General features: G+C 46.8%; 1 protein-coding gene across 2 annotated transcripts in view; it reads left to right on the forward strand.

Moving 5' to 3' along the window:
* ADAMTSL2 (ADAMTS like 2) overlaps nt 1-15,660 on the forward strand; it is a 151,455-nt gene that overhangs the window by 114,688 nt on the left and 21,107 nt on the right. For both annotated transcript variants that reach the window (XM_077468187.1, XM_077468188.1), the window contains one exon: nt 14,480-14,635. In XM_077468187.1, coding sequence (XP_077324313.1) covers nt 14,480-14,635 — 156 coding nt within the window. The remainder of the gene's footprint in view (nt 1-14,479; nt 14,636-15,660) is intronic.

A 15,660-nucleotide genomic window follows, 5' to 3' on the forward strand; every position in this document is an offset into this window, starting at 1 on the left:
AAGCCCTTGTACACACGGGTCGGACATTCTGACAACAAAATCCATTGGATTTTGTCCGACGGATTTTGTCCGAAACTTGTGTTGCATACACACGGTCGGACAAAGTTGTCGGAAAATCCGATTGCACGTAACTTGATGACGTTATTTAGTTACGACGGGACTACGTTCAGGCTAGTAGCCAATAGCTTTGGTCTAGGAATTTGATCTGAGCATGCGTGGCACTTTGTCCGATCGGAATTCTCTACACACAATCGGACAAAGTCCGATCGGATCATGTTGTCGGAAAGTTTTATAGCCCAGCTCTAAAACTTTGTCTGTTGGATATTCCGATGGAAACAGTCTGATGGAGCCCACACATGGTCCGATTTTCCGACAACGCGGTCCGATCGGACATTTTCCGTCGCAATGTCTGACCGTGTGTACAAGGGCTTAGACTCTCAATCTGCGAATGTCTCACAGCTCTGAAGTTGGAGCTCCTACACACTGCCGAATGCACAAAATTCAGGCAACTTTGCAGCTTGTGTGCGATTTTTACCCTAATCTGTATTAATACGGTACCAACACCGAGCTTCCTAATGATTCATCCACAAAGCAGCAGGCCAGGTTTGGGTTTGCTGAAACTTGTAGTTCAGAATAGATGTAGGAAGTTGAAATTCAACGAAAAAGGTTTCTATGGTGTGCTTTGTTTCCATGTCATGCACACACAATGATGTTATAGAGACGCTGCAAAACTGAGAACGTCGTTATTTTCAGTGCCAAGTCTCCCGTTCAGACCAAAGGGAACGTTTATTAATTGCTGTTGTTCCCCTGGTGATTGTGGCTTTGCATGTCCCCGGAGTGTGCTGCTCGCCCTGCAGTTCTGTGCAGGTGACCGCAGCTTTTGATCCGTCCCAGGTGCAGCTGTGCGCACCCCAGCAAGGAACGGAGCCTTTGATGAAGCCACTGGGCACCATTACTGCCTATGCTAATCTCATTTAGATCTGTGTCTGCAGCCAAGTGCCAGTTGGCAGAGCATAAAACAGCCTAACTCAGAGGGATCAGAAAATCATGAAAGGGCCTGCGATGTGAAATGCGTCAGTCACACACTACCCTGCTGCAAACTGATAGGCTGCCTCTTGCTGGTGTAGCTTTATCAAATGCCACAAGCTGATGTTTCATCCCACAGGAGGAAGCGAGACTGATAGTTTGGGAAGTAGGCAGCGTTTGGCCAGAAATCCTTTTGTTGACGAGAAGAGCGATTAACTACTGAACATCCAAAGTACGGCGCCCTTTCATACATTTTTCATAGATTTTCAGTAGCCACGGGAAAACTTTAGTTATGGTAGAACTACAAAGCCAGGATTGCTTGTCATAATAAGGTTTAAAAAAGCATGCGTACCCTTATCCTACATGAAATGAAGAGCCATGTTGTGTATCCTTACTGTATGGAAGCTTGATGAATGTCTGAACTTATATAGAGCTGGATGACATTTCCTGCGTCAGTGACACTCGAGTTTCACAGCTTTATTTTGTCCTACTCTAGCCTTATGTCCTTTCCTTCCGAATCACTCTGAGGACCCCGCTCCTGCTCCCCTAACTCTCCTCTCCTGAAATACTCTGTGCTGTCGGGACCCTGCTCCTTCCTCTAACTCTCCTCTCCTGAAATACTCTGTTCTTTCGGGACTCTGCTCGTTCCTCTAAGTCTCCTCTCCTGAAATACTCTGTGCTGTCAGGGACCCCCCTCCTGCTCTCCTAACTCTCCTCTCCTGAATTACTCTGTGCTGTCAGGGACCCTGCTCCTTCCTCTAACTCTCCTCTCCTGAAATACTCTGTGCTGTCAGACTCTGTTCCCTCTTCAAACTCTCCTCTCCTAAAATACTCTGTGCTGTAGCGGACTCTGCGCCTTCTCTCCTAACTCTCCTCTCCTGAATCACTCTGTGCTGTCGGGGACCCTGCTCCTTTCTCTAACTTTCCTCTCCTGAATCACTCTGCTTCCTCCTCTAAAGGCCCCGTACACACGGTCGGACTTTTTGACAACAAACATGCAAATTAGCTGTTTTGGAGCAACATCCGACCGTGTGTACACTCCATCGGACAAACTTTTTCTGTTTTCATCGGACTTTTGTTGGCTGTGCGAACGGACAAACTTTCTGGCAACAAAAGTCTGATGGAGCAAAGTCCGACCGTGTGTACGCAAAAGCATCGGACTTTTGTACAAGGTACAAACACGCATGCTCAGAACCTATGCAAACGATCAGACTACAATACAGAAGTTGACCAAAGGTGGCGCTGGAGTCATTGAACGTCCTCTTTTGAAGTGGCGTCCGTACGTTGTGACGTCACCACGTTCGTGTTTGTTGTCAAAAAGTCCGACCGTGTGTATGCAATACAAACTTGTGGACCACGCCCTTTGTACAAAAGTCCACGGAAAAGTTTGTACAAGTCCGACCGTGTGTACAGGCCTTAACTCTCCTCTCCTGAAATACATTGTGCTGTGGGAGACCCTGCTCCTTCCTCTAACTATTTTAACCCTGTGTTGTGTTTTATTTTTACTTTTTTTCCACAGGTGAATGGGTAGGGGTACATTGTACCCCATACTCATTCACATAGGGTGGGGGGGCCGGTATCCGTGGGCCCCCTTATTAAAGGGGGCTCCCAGATTCCGATAAGCCCCCCGCCCACAGACCCCGACAACCAACGGCCAGGGTTGTCGGGAAGAGGCCCTTGTCCTCATCAACATGGGGACAAGGTGCTTTGGGGTGGGGGGGGCCGCGCGGCCCCCCCTTTCCCAAGGCACCCCCATGTTGAGGGCACGCGGCCTGGTACGGCTCAGAAGGGGGGCGCTCGCTCGCCCCCCCTTTCCTGGCCGGCCGGGTAGTGTGCTCGGACAAGGGGCTGATGTGGACCTGGGGGGACCCCCACGCCGATTTTTTTCGCCGTTGGGGTTCCCCTTTAAGTCTATACCAGGTGGCAGGGCCAGCGACGTCTCCTTCGCGGGCCCTGCCTACCTGGAGACGCGCTCGAAATGAGCGGACTTTTCTCCGGGCGGGAAAAGTCCGTTCATTTCAAAAGTACGGCGGACTGGCATACGCACGGCCAGATTGTCCGCCGCAATGTGAGTCCGGCGGGAAGATTGGAGTGCAAAACTACTTTCTAAGTCCGCCGTACTTTCGGGTCAAAAAAGTATGCCGGAGGCTACACACGGGGGGGATTGTCCGGCGGACTTGAGTTTGCCGGACTTTTCCACCCGATTGTTTGCACGCGGCATAACTCTCCTCTCCTGAAATACATTGTGCTGTGGGGGACCCTGCTACTTCCTCTAACTCTCCATTTCTAAAAAAAAAAAATCTTTGTGCTGCTGGCCTATCTCTGCTGTTTCCAGTATCTGAATCACCTGTCTATTCTGATACTATAACACAATTATTATTATTATTCAGGATTTATATAGCGTAAGCAATTTACACAGCGCTTTACAATATAAAAAGGAGACAATACAGTTACAATACAATAAAATACAAGAGGATTAAGAGGGCCCTGCTCAGAAGAGCTTACAATCTAATAGGGTGGGGCAGGTGGTACAAAAGGTTATAACTGTGGGGAATGAGCTGATGGAAGTGGTAGGAGATTAGTTGGAGATGTGATCGGCTTCCCTTAATAGATGAGTTTTCAGGGATCGCCTGAAGGTAGCAAGAGTAGGGGATAGCCGGACCAGTGGAGGTAGCGAGTTCCAGAGGATGGGAGAGGCTCTGGAGAAATTCTGGAGATGAGCATGGGAGGAAGAGACGAGAGAGCTTGAGAGTAGGAGGTCTTGAGAAGAGCAGAGGGGACAATTTGGGTGATATTTGGAGACAAGATTGGTGATGTAGCTCGGGGTTGTGAATGGTTTTGTATGTTGGGGTTAGTATTAACTTACTTAATTCGCTGGTTGATTGGGAGCCAGTGTAGAGATTGGAGGAGAGGGTTGGCAGACACTGATTGGGAGCCAGTGTAGGGATTGGAGCAGAGGGTCAGCAGACACTGATCGGGAGCCAGTGTAGAGATTGGAGGAGAGGGTTGGCAGACACTGATTGGGAGCCAGTGTAAGGATTGGAGGAGAGGGTTGGCAGACACTGATTGGGAGCCAGTGTCGGGATTGGAGGAGAGGGTTGGCAGACACTGATTGGGAGCCAGTGTAGGGATTGGAGGAGAGGGTTGGCAGACACTGATCGGGAGCCAGTGTAGGGATTGGAGGAGAGGGTCGGCAGACACTGATCGGGAGCCAGTGTAGGGATTGGAGGAGAGGGTCAGCAGACACTGATCGGGAGCCAGTGTAGAGATTGGAGGAGAGGGTTGGCAGACACTGATTGGGAGCCAGTGTAGGGATTGGAGGAGAGGGTTGGCAGACACTGAGCGGTTGGTAAGGTGGATAAGTCTGGCAGTAGCATTCATGATAGACTGAAGAGGGGAGGAGCCTATGGAGAGGCAGGCCAATGAGAAAGGAGTTGCAATAGTCAAGGCGAGAGATAACGAGGGAGTGAACGAGGAGCTTGGTGGTTTCATTTGTTAAAAAGGGGCGAATTTTAGAGATGTTATGGAGGGAAATTCTACAAACTTTTGACAACGGTTGGACTTGGGGCTGGAATGACAAGTCAGAGTCCAGGGTTACACCGAGTACCCTGGCGCTAGGGGAGGGCCTGATGGTTGCATTGTTGATTTTGATGGGAAAGTCATGGAGGGGGGCATGTGCAGGGGGGAATATTAATAGCTCAGTTATAGAGAAATTTCGTTTAAGGAAGTGGTGTGACATCCATGCTGATATGTCAGTTAGCAGGTTAGTAATGCGAGAGGAGACTGGAGGAGTGAGGTGAGGAGTAGTCAGATAGATTTGGGTGTCATCGGCGTAGAAAATGGTATTGGAAGCCGTGGGCGGTTATCACGTGACCAAGGGAGGAGGTGTAGATAGAGAAGAGAAGGGGTCCAAGAACAGAGCCTTGGGGGACCCCCACAGAAAGAAGCAATGGAGAGGAGGAGACAGAGTTGTAGGTGACACTGAAGGAGCGCTGTGATAGGCAGAGAACCAGGAGAGAGCAGAATCTCGGAGGTCAAGGGAATGTAGTTTATTGAGGAGGTGCGGGTGGTCAACAGTCTCAAAGGCAGCAGAGAGGTCAAGTAGTAGGAGTATGGAGTTATTACACCATTACAGGGTGGTACTGTGGGTGTGCAAGTCGTTTTAGAAAGTGCCACATCCTGATTGGTAAAGAAGAAGATTGGAAAGAAAATACGGACTTTATAAGCACCAGATAAAAAAAAAAATAATACTTTTGTTAGAATACATAAGTTCATGAACAACATTCATAAAATCATGTATAAAAAGGTAATCAGATCAGGCAACTATGATCAAATGACCCAGACCAAACCTGTAGAGGTATCACAACACCAGCCGATTGCTTGAAAGCTGATATGATCCAAGGGAGATTGGCATAGGTCAACGTAGCTTACTGAAGCTCAACATGTTTCGCAAAAGATCACTTCCTCAGGAGCACTGGTAAGTATTCTAGGTGGAAAAAAAATGACATAAGGATCTCCAGAAGTATATTACAGCAGATTCATCATATACTGTATATTACAAGCATTGATGAGTATAGTAATAGTATTCAAAAACTTTTTTGGGTTGTGTATAAAGACTGAGGCACCACAGAGCATGCACGCTCAGGGTATCCCAGTGGATGTGGGGACACGTATATACACACCCACACGTGCGGAGCTTAACCATAATTCCAAAAGAAGAAAAGGGAGAGAATGAATATATACCGTAATTAGAGCTTGGACCAAAAATAAAGACACCTACATAGATAAAGTTGGTATCCAAAAAGGCTAAACAAGGAAACTTCAAATGACATACATTGAATTGTAGAACTTTAAACAATGATTACTTTTGGCAGAATATATGGTATTCTGACGGAGGAGGAGTCCCATTGTCAGAATACAAAAGCACAGCGGGGAGGATTCCTCCAGCCACCTCACATGTACCCTCTAGCTCCAGGGGTCTCCAAACTGTGGCCCTTTCCTAGCCATTATCTGGCCCTTGGGGCACTATTCCCCCCACTGATACCAACAATGGGGCACTATTTCTTCCACCGACACCAATGATGGGATACTATTCCTTCTACTAATAGGGGCACTGCTACTCCTATTGACCCCCAACCCTGAGGCCAAATTTATTCTCGTGCCGAGCCTGTGACATTTTCTGCCCCTGCTGGCCACAATCCGGCCCTCCTAAAGTCTGAAGGACAATAAACTGGCCCTTTGTTTGAAAAGTTTGGAGACCCCCGCTCTAGCTGATCAAGAAAAAAAACAAGGCATCTATGGGCAGCTTAAAGAGGAAGTAAACCCTGATGAGTTTACTTCCTCTTTCATTCCCTGCAAAGGCAAAGCATAATGGACTACTATGCATCGCATCGTATCGCATAGTAGTCCATTATGTGTCACTTACCTGACACAGGAGCCAGCGAAGTCACCGCTGTCCCCTGTAGTCCGGCGCATCCATCTTCTCTGTGGGGTCTCCCAGCTCCACCTCTGTCATTCGGCGAAGCCGTCACTCCTGCGCATGCGCACGGGAGCCGAGACGAGCGGCATCTTCGTCATCGATGATGCCATGCTCAGTGCTCCTGCGTGCCGCTGTCTACAGCGCATACGCCGTAGACAGCTGTGCCCGTCTTCGGGCAAATATCTCCTAAACCGTATAGGTTTAGGAGATATTTCTTGGACCTACAGGTAAGCCTTAATCTAGGCTTACCTGTAGGTCAAAGTGGTTTGTAAGGGTTTACAACCACTTTAACTCTCCTCTTCCTAGACACATGCTGAGGTCTCTTCTCCCACATGTACTCCTGAAATATTTTCTGCTCTCTAATTTGTCTTCCCTGAAATACAAAGTGCTGCTGGAGGACTCTGCTCCTTATGCTAACTCTGCTCTCCTGAAATACTCTGCACAGCTGGGTGACTTTGCTCATTGTGCTGTCTTTTATCTGAAATCACACTTTGCTGCTTGAAGACTCTGCTGCTTTCATCCACTCTCTTCCCCTGAATTAATTACACTTTCCTAAATTTTACTCTTCTTTCCTCTGTACTGCTAGCAGGCTCTTCTTCGTCTGCTGTCTAATGCCAGGGGCCGTCTTTAATATTGATTGGACCCCCGGGCAAAATTTTTTTGGGGGGGCCCCTCCCATGCAATTTCACTCTCCACCTGCTCTGAGACATACAATAAATAGAAGCTGGACTTAAAATCAGTTTACTGTATCAGATCAAGCAGCAATTGTGATTGGTTGCCAGAGGTTACAGCATATCATTACTGCTTACTGAATGGTTGCTAGAAGTTACAGCACACATTACGGCTCACTGATTAGTTGCGAGAGGTTACAGCAAATGATTTCTGCTTGTTAATTAGTTGCTAGAGATTACTGTACAGTAATACTGCTCACTGATTGCTAGAGGTTACAGCACATCATCTCCTTACTGCAGGGAAGTATGATATACATATGAATGCCACCTTTATTTACATATCAATGCAGATGGCCACAGCTATTTGCTTAGTAATGCCGCTGCTATTTGCATATGAATGCCAGTTATTTACATGTTAACACAGGGTCTGCAGGTGAGTCATCTGTACACAACAACAGGGCTAAAACTTCAAGGGACAAGAAAATTTAAACTAGGATAGTTGGCAAGTATGAGGCAGCTACTTTGGGCCCCACAACAATGACAGGGCCCAGGGCAGCTGCCCCTTTTGCCCTGCCTTAAAGACGGCCCTGCTAATGCCGCGTACACACGACCGGACTTTGAGGGTCTAGGTCCGACGGTCTTTCCGCCAGACTTTCGGCGGAGTTCCGACGGACTTTCCGAATGAACGGACTTGGCCACACACAATCACACCAAAGTCCGACGGATTCGAACGTGATGACGTACGACCGGACTAGAATAAGGAAGTTCATAGCCAGTAGCCAATAGCTGCCCTCGCGTCGTTTTTTGTCCGTCGGACTAGCATACATACAAACGGATTTCTCGGTCCGGCGGAAAAAATTTAAAACATGTTCTATTTCTAAAGTCCGCCAGATTTTTGGCAAGCAAAGCTCCGATGGAGCCCACACACGATCGAATTGTCCGACGGACTCGTTCCGTCTGACCTTTGCTGTCAAAAAGTCCAGTCGTGTGTACGCGGCATTACTTCTATTTCCTGTCCTGACGTATGCTGCACTACTAGAGGGCTCTCCTCCTGTCACTCTATACTCTCCTCTCCTCAAACATTATATGCTGTATAAGGGCTCTACATTTTTGACTAGCTCTCATCTCCACACCTACTCTGTGCTTGAAGGTGATTGGAAAAAAAAAATGGTTATGTGATGCCAGAAATGACCGTTAACTCCTGCTGGGACTTGTAGTTCACCTGCACCTGTAAGCAGCAGCTTGCAATGTGTGGTCTCCAGACTGAACCTATCATTGTTCATGTCTCGGCTCTTTGCGTATAGTGCCAGTGCCAGTCTCGCTCTCTCGAGCAGCTATGCCCCCTTGGCATTGCTGTCTGTTCATTTTAAAAGCATGGCCATAAAAGTGATAGTTTTGCATTTTCAGCGCGCTCCACGCACTGAACTATATAAATAAGGCCTCCTCACACCTTAAACCAGATGTCTTGGCAGACAGGACTTGTACTCTGATCAGCTGTCTTCTCGTCTGGAGACAAAGTGTGCCTGTAGGTAATTTTAGCCAGGAATGTAGTCTGGATGTACAGGCCGGCCCGCACATGGGACACCATGATTGCAGGTAATAAGGACCTCCGCTGCGAAACCCAACTTAATTCTCCCACTGAGCTCATCTTTTCCAAGGATCCTGCTCTGTTAGTCATGGCATGAGAACATCTCAAGGCACTGTTTGTGTCTGAAGTGGCCACATAATAGAACTTCCCATTGTCATTAAAGCTGCACTCCGCTTACGCATGAAAAGTTTACACTGAAATTTTCATTCCGGCTTCCATCTTCTGCAACCAGCTGTCCAGCTCTATTAATACTTTTGACTGCCAGTGTTATTCTCTGAATGACTTTGAAGCCAATCGGCTCCTAATTGGCCAATCACCAAGGACCAGCCTTGTCATGTGTGAAGGAGGGGCGTGAGTCACATTCTAATCCATAAGTGAAAGTACGCAGTATTTCTTATTGCTTCCTTTGGGTAGGTATAAGCATCTGGTTGGGACACCAATAGACCAAACCTGCATGGGCAAAGCACAGGTTCAGTTTGAAGCAGAGAAAGCTATGAGTAAGCGCTAGTTTTAGCGTGAAACGCGTCAGTAATTTATTTTAATTTTTTTTCCCTTTGCTGCTGTTATTTATGTGATGTGAGGTTTTTTAGTTTGAAGAAATAAAAGGCACTTTTTACTTTTCATCTGATCCGGAGTGCGGCTGTCCAAAGTTTGTTCATCCTTTTATCTATTCAGTTTGAAGCAGAACTATACTTACCTAGCCAGGGCCGACATTCTTTGGCTGGTCTTCTTCCAGGTTCAGGATCTTTATCCATCTGCATAGGCTGAGCTGGGATGACTTAACTTCCACACATGTGCAGATGTTCAGTCATTCAGACATAGGCCACAATTCATGCATTGACTGCCCATGCATTAAAGTGGTTGTAAACCCTTACAAATCACTTTGACCTGCATGTAAGCCTAGATTAAGGCTTACCTGTAGATCCAAGAAATATCTCCTAAACCTACACGGTTTAGGAGATATTTACCCGAAGACAGCCACCACTGTCTACGGCGCATGCGTCATAGACAGCGGCATGCAGGCTCACTGGGCAGGCTGCAAATCGCGGCGATATGCCGCAAGTGTCGGCTGCCGTGCGCATGCGCGGGAGTGACGTCATCGCGGCTCCGGCGAATCACAGCACCAGAGCAGCGAGACCCAGAAGTCGGGATACATGGCAGCGGCGAAGAGGAAGGCGGAGGACCGCTTCGGGGGCTTCGTTCTCAGGTAAGTTATTCATAATGAGCTAGTATGGTAACCTGATTTAAGCCAGCCAAGCCTGCAGTCTCATGTTTGTGATAGCATTTGTAACAAATGCTCCAAGAACCCTGCTTGTCTGCCCTGCTTGCAAGTTTGGATCCCCTTGTTTATGACCTTGGCTTTGAACTCAGACTATTCTCTGAATTCTGCCTGCCTTTTGCCTTGTACCTGGACAGTCATTGAACCACTCTGCCTGTCTGCCAACTGGTTTGCTGTGCTCAATTTGCGCCTGCCCCAGCTTGGTGGCCAGGCACTATAGCTTTGTGTATAAGTCCTGGGGGGTAACTGAGTACCGGTAGGCCTGCTTGCCTCATGGGAAAAGGGGCTGCTATAGGTGAAGAACACTATAGTGTCTGACCGCCTGTGTTAGGGGTAGGTGTGACAATACCAACAAAATTCTAGTATGTAAATAAAATTTGTTGCGCTAAAAGCATAAAGAAACTATAAAAAAAAAAAAAAATGTAGCAGCTAACACAAATATTGCTGGAAACAATATAAACACAAATATAAATTATGATATAGCGCTCTTAAAAAAAATAATAATAAAAAAACGTATGGAAAATATAAAGTTCAATTCGTTATTTAACAACTTCCAATGAGGTATTCTTGATTGTAATAATCGGATTCATATGTAGAAAAAAGGGATGATCCTATTCCAATTCATATGTAAAATAGGGGAAACCGTCACCAACACCCAAAATCACTGACTCTTACCATCAGTCTGCAAATCTAAACGCATGTCAGAATGGATCAAAGAAGATCTTATATCCCGGTTTCCCTTTATCGACATGAATGTAATCCTCTCAGAGAAAATCGTCCAATGGGAAAATCTCTTTTTCCTGCTTAGTTAACACTCCACTTCCCAGGAGTTCCTCAAGTTGTTAAGTTTCAGACAAATAATTCTCCCAATAATCATAGAAGATATAAAAAGAGTGGTCTCATTGCGCAGATTTAATGATAGGCCAATAACTTTTTATTAAATAAAAAGATGTTCAACTCACATTTATGATGAGGTAAAAAGGCATCAAGTAACATTCAGCAGCAAGCAATAAAAAGGATAAAGACCACTCCCGTGCTCCTTCTAGTGTCACAAGTCTCAAGTACGCCCGACGTTTCGCCACCAACGTGCGTCCTCAGGGGCATCAAATTCTAGTATGGACAGCTTAAAGTGGGGTACCCCCTAAAAAAAAAAAAAAAAAAAGTCAGCAGCTACAAATACTGCAGCGGCTGACTTTTAATAATCGGACACTCACCTGTCCCAGGGTCCAGCGATGCGGGGGAACGAAGCCCCCCTCGTTCCCCGCTCTGCTTGCGGCGCCGTCATTCGTACTGTGGGCACGTGGCTGTGCCTTCACAGCCGGGCACCCACTGCTCATGTGCAAGCGGCGCAGGACGCCGTGATACGCCGCACAGTCACCAGGGACACGTGACAGGTCCCAGATGACTGTGCGGCACGAGGGGAAGTGATGTCACCAGCCCGGGCAAGGAAGAAGGCAGACTACGAGGGACCCCCTAGAAACAGGTATTCAGAGGTGAGTAAAAGCGCCCCGCTAGCAGCCGAAATGCGCTGCAAATCCGGCGGTAAAACGCCGCTAAAAATAGCGGCGTTTTACCGCCGATGCAATGGGCGGTGTGGTGTGAAAGGGGTCTTAATAACCGTCTTCCATTCTGGTATCACTGGCTGTTGCTGTCCCAGGCAGAGTGCATTTGGTATCACTCCGCCTGTGACAGGAGCGGGCACCACACAGGAAGCATTGGCTTATGTAGCTCTGCCCCGCAGCCACTTGCTCCCACTGCCAGTGGTTTCATTCACAAAACTGCTGCTCTGGGATGGCTGGTCGGCAACCTGTGATCTGGGCTGGCCAACCTGCCATCTTGGAGCAGGAGGTCGAGGGGCCACATCAGAGGGCTCCACGGGCCACATGTGGCCCCCAGGCCACTGGTTGGGCACCCCTGATCTAGGGCTCTACCTATGATTTTAGGAGCCTGTCTCTTCCCTGGCTAAGAAGTCTGGCGGACCTACTTTATATTCTGAAGTACTTGATCCTGAGCCTCTTGTATTGTTTATTATTATTATTAACATCTCCCCCAGCGGTTTACATTCGTCTCCTGAATTCATTTCCATGCGGCATGGCAACCTGTTCCTCAGAAGATACCAATGTTCATCCAGGTCAATTATTTTATACTATAGTTTCATCTTAAACCCCGCTAGTTTATAGGATGCAAGCGCTTCATAAGCGTCTTTGATGTCTCATATTTATGCAAAGCTTTGCGTACATTTGTAGCACAGTTTTCAAGCTTTTAAAATATATTACATGTATCATGCAGATGCAGATATGTCTTATCGGTGTTCGATGTATGCACATTTATGCCGAGCAGTGTGCAAAGAATGATTTTAAAAGCAGATGATTGTTTTAAAAACGAGGAGAACCCCCAACACAAACAGCAAAGCTGTAAACCTGCTTGGCATGTACCTGAGGCGGTTCTGGTCCAACTGATGTATCCTCCAGTAAAGCAATGTAACTACATGGCACCAGCTCACTGCTTTCTAGAAGTAGGGAACTTGGAGTGAGCAGCCATGATGGTCTGACATAGGCTGCTGTGCAGAACATGAGACCAGGGCCGTCTTTAATATTGATTGGACCCTGGGCAAAAATTTTGTTAGGGACCCCCCTCCCCCCGTGCAATTTCGCTCTCCACCTTCTCTGAGACATACAAAAAATAGCAGCTAGACTTAAAATCAGTTTACTGTACCAGATCGGGCAGCGATTGCGATTGGTTGCCAGAGGTTACAGCATATCATTACTGCTTACTGACTGGTTGCTAGAGGTTACAGCATTCCTTAAGGCTCACTGATTAGTTGCTAGAGGTTACAGCACATTTCTGTTTGTTGATTGGCTGCTAGAGATTGCTGTACAGTAATACTGCTCACTGGTTGCTATAGGTTACAGCACATCTTCTCCTCACTGCAGGGAGGCATGATATACCTATGAATGCTGCCTTTATTTACATATTAACCACTTCCCGACCAGCGCACGACGATGTACGTCGACAGAATGGCACGGGCAGGCATATTGGCGTACATGTACGTCCAATATTCGTTGCCGCCGTGCCATTGGGAGCGCGCCGCCGGCGGCGTGCTCCCGCGCTGGTCGGGACCCCCGTGAGTCCGGTCGCGGGACCCGCGGACTCGATCGCCGCGGGAATCCCCGCGACCGTCTCACGGAGCGGCCGAATGGAGGAAATGCTGTATAAACAACATTTTTCCATTCTGCCTAGCAACTAGTGACGCTGATCTCTGCTCCATGTGATTGGAGCAGAGATCAGTGTACACTAAATGAAAGCCCAACCCCCCCACAGTTAGTAACACACCCCTTAGGAACACTTAACCCCTACACTGCCACCCACTGGTTAACCCTTTCACTGCCAGTGTCATTTACACAGGAATCACTGCATTTATATAGCAGTGATTACTGTATAAATGACAATGGTCCCAAAAATGTGTCAAAAATGTCCGATGGGTCCCCCACAATGTCGCAGTCACAATAAAAATCGCAGATCGCCGCCATTACTAGTAAAAAAAAAAATAATAAAAAATAATTAATAAAAATGCTATAAAACTATCCCTATTTTGTAAACGATATAACTTTTGCGCAAACCAATCAATAAGCGCTTATTGCGATTTTTTTTACCAAAAATATGTAGAAGAATACGTATCGGCCTAAACTGAGGGAAAAAAATGTTTTTTTATATATTTTTGGGGGATATTTATTATTACAAAAAGTAAAAAATAATGCGTTTTTTTCAAAATTATCGCTCTATTTTTGTTTATAGCGCAAAAAATAAAAACCGCAGGGGTGATCAAATACCACCAAAAGAAAGCTCTATTTGTGGGAAAAAAAGGACGTTAATTTTGTTTGGGAGCCACGTCGCACGACCGCGCAATTGTCAGTTAAAGCGACGCAGTGCCGAATCGCAAAAAGTGGTCTGGTCTTTGACCAGCAAATTGGTCCGGTCTGAAAGTGGTTAATGCAGTTGGCCCCAGCTATTTACATATGCATGTCATTGCTATTTACATGTAAATACTGGCATTCATATGTAAACACAGGGTCTGCAGGTGAGTCATCTGTACACAACAATAGGGCAGAGCTGGGCAGCATTAGTAGCAGCACAGGACTAAAACTTCAAGGGACAAGGGAATGTAAACTGGGATAGTTGGCAAGTATGAGGCAGCTGCTTTGGGCCCCACAACAATGACAGGGCCCAGGGCAGCTGCCCCTTTTGCCCTGCCTTAAAGACGGCCCTGCACGAGACCCTTCCAAGGCCCAGAGTTGCTTCCTTAAAATTTACAGGACAGATTTCTTCTTCTTTTTATTATTATTAATAATGTTATTATTGTGTATTAGTTATTGTAAGTAGGCTACTGATAAGAGCCGTCTGAGAGTTATTTAATCACAATTGCAATTTTTGTCCAGTGTACAGCAAAATGTGGCGAGCAGAGTATTATCACAAGGGATGTGCGCTGTTCAGAAGATGAGAAGCTGTGCGATCCCAACACCAAGCCGCCATTAGAGGAAGAATGTACCGGACCACCATGTGATCGCCAGTGGACTGTGTCAGACTGGGGGCCTGTAAGTATCACTCTGCATATATTGTGTCCAGCTGTTTAAGCCCTTGTACACACGGTCGGACATTCCGACAACAAAATCCGTCGGATTTTGTCCGAAACTGGTGTTGCATACACACGGTCGGACAAAGTTGTCGGAAAATCCGATCGTTCGTAACGTGATGATGTTATTTCGTTACGACGGGACTACGTTCAGGCTAGTAGCCAATAGCTTTGGTGTAGGAATTTGATCTGAGCATGCGTGGCACTTTGTCCGATCAGAATTCTCTACAAACGATCGGACAAAGTCCGATCGGATCATGTTGACGGAAAATTTTATAGCCCAGCTCTAAAACTTTGTCGGACGGATATTCCGACGGAAACAGTCCAATGGAGCCCACACACACACGGTCGGATTATCCGACAACACGGTCCGATCGGACATTGTCCGTCGGAATGTCTGACCGTGTGTACAAGGGCGAACATATTTAGGTCCCTGGGAGCTGGAGTGGGAGGAGCTTAGATGGCTTCCAGTGAGGCCTTTTGGGAAGGGCAGAAACACAAACTACTGTTTTAGACTTAGCCATTGTGGGAAAGGCAGAGATAGAAACCACTAGCGGAAAATCTTAACATTAGAGGGGGGCAGAGACAGGAAAATCTCACCATTGCTGCTCTGCAACTTCTGTCAAGTTGTGGAGAATGTAATACTGGTTCTAATATAGATCCGTGAAGTCACTGTTTTCAATATAAAGCCATATAAGTGTCATCTTGTGATGTAGGGGGATTGGCATTGCCCCCAAAACGCGTTGGATGATTATATGTGACTTTTTGTTACCAACACATAAAAAATTACCCTGAACTCTTTTATCTGATTTCGGCTACTTGCTACTGTTGGGTGCCCATCAAGGGAAGCCTTGCTGTGTTTGAGCTTCCTTGCCAGAGCTATTGATCTTGTTTGACGTTTTCCTTCATCTGACTACACTTGCCAGTCTAAAAGTTCCCAGTGCCTCTTTGAATTTGTGGTCCTACAGATCATTGTGGGAGAGGCTG

This window comes from Lithobates pipiens, unplaced genomic scaffold (genome assembly GCF_037356315.1).
Source record: "Lithobates pipiens isolate NorthernLeopardFrog02 unplaced genomic scaffold, aLitPip1_a1.2 Scaffold_11, whole genome shotgun sequence".
Classification (NCBI taxonomy): Eukaryota; Metazoa; Chordata; class Amphibia; order Anura; family Ranidae; genus Lithobates; species Lithobates pipiens.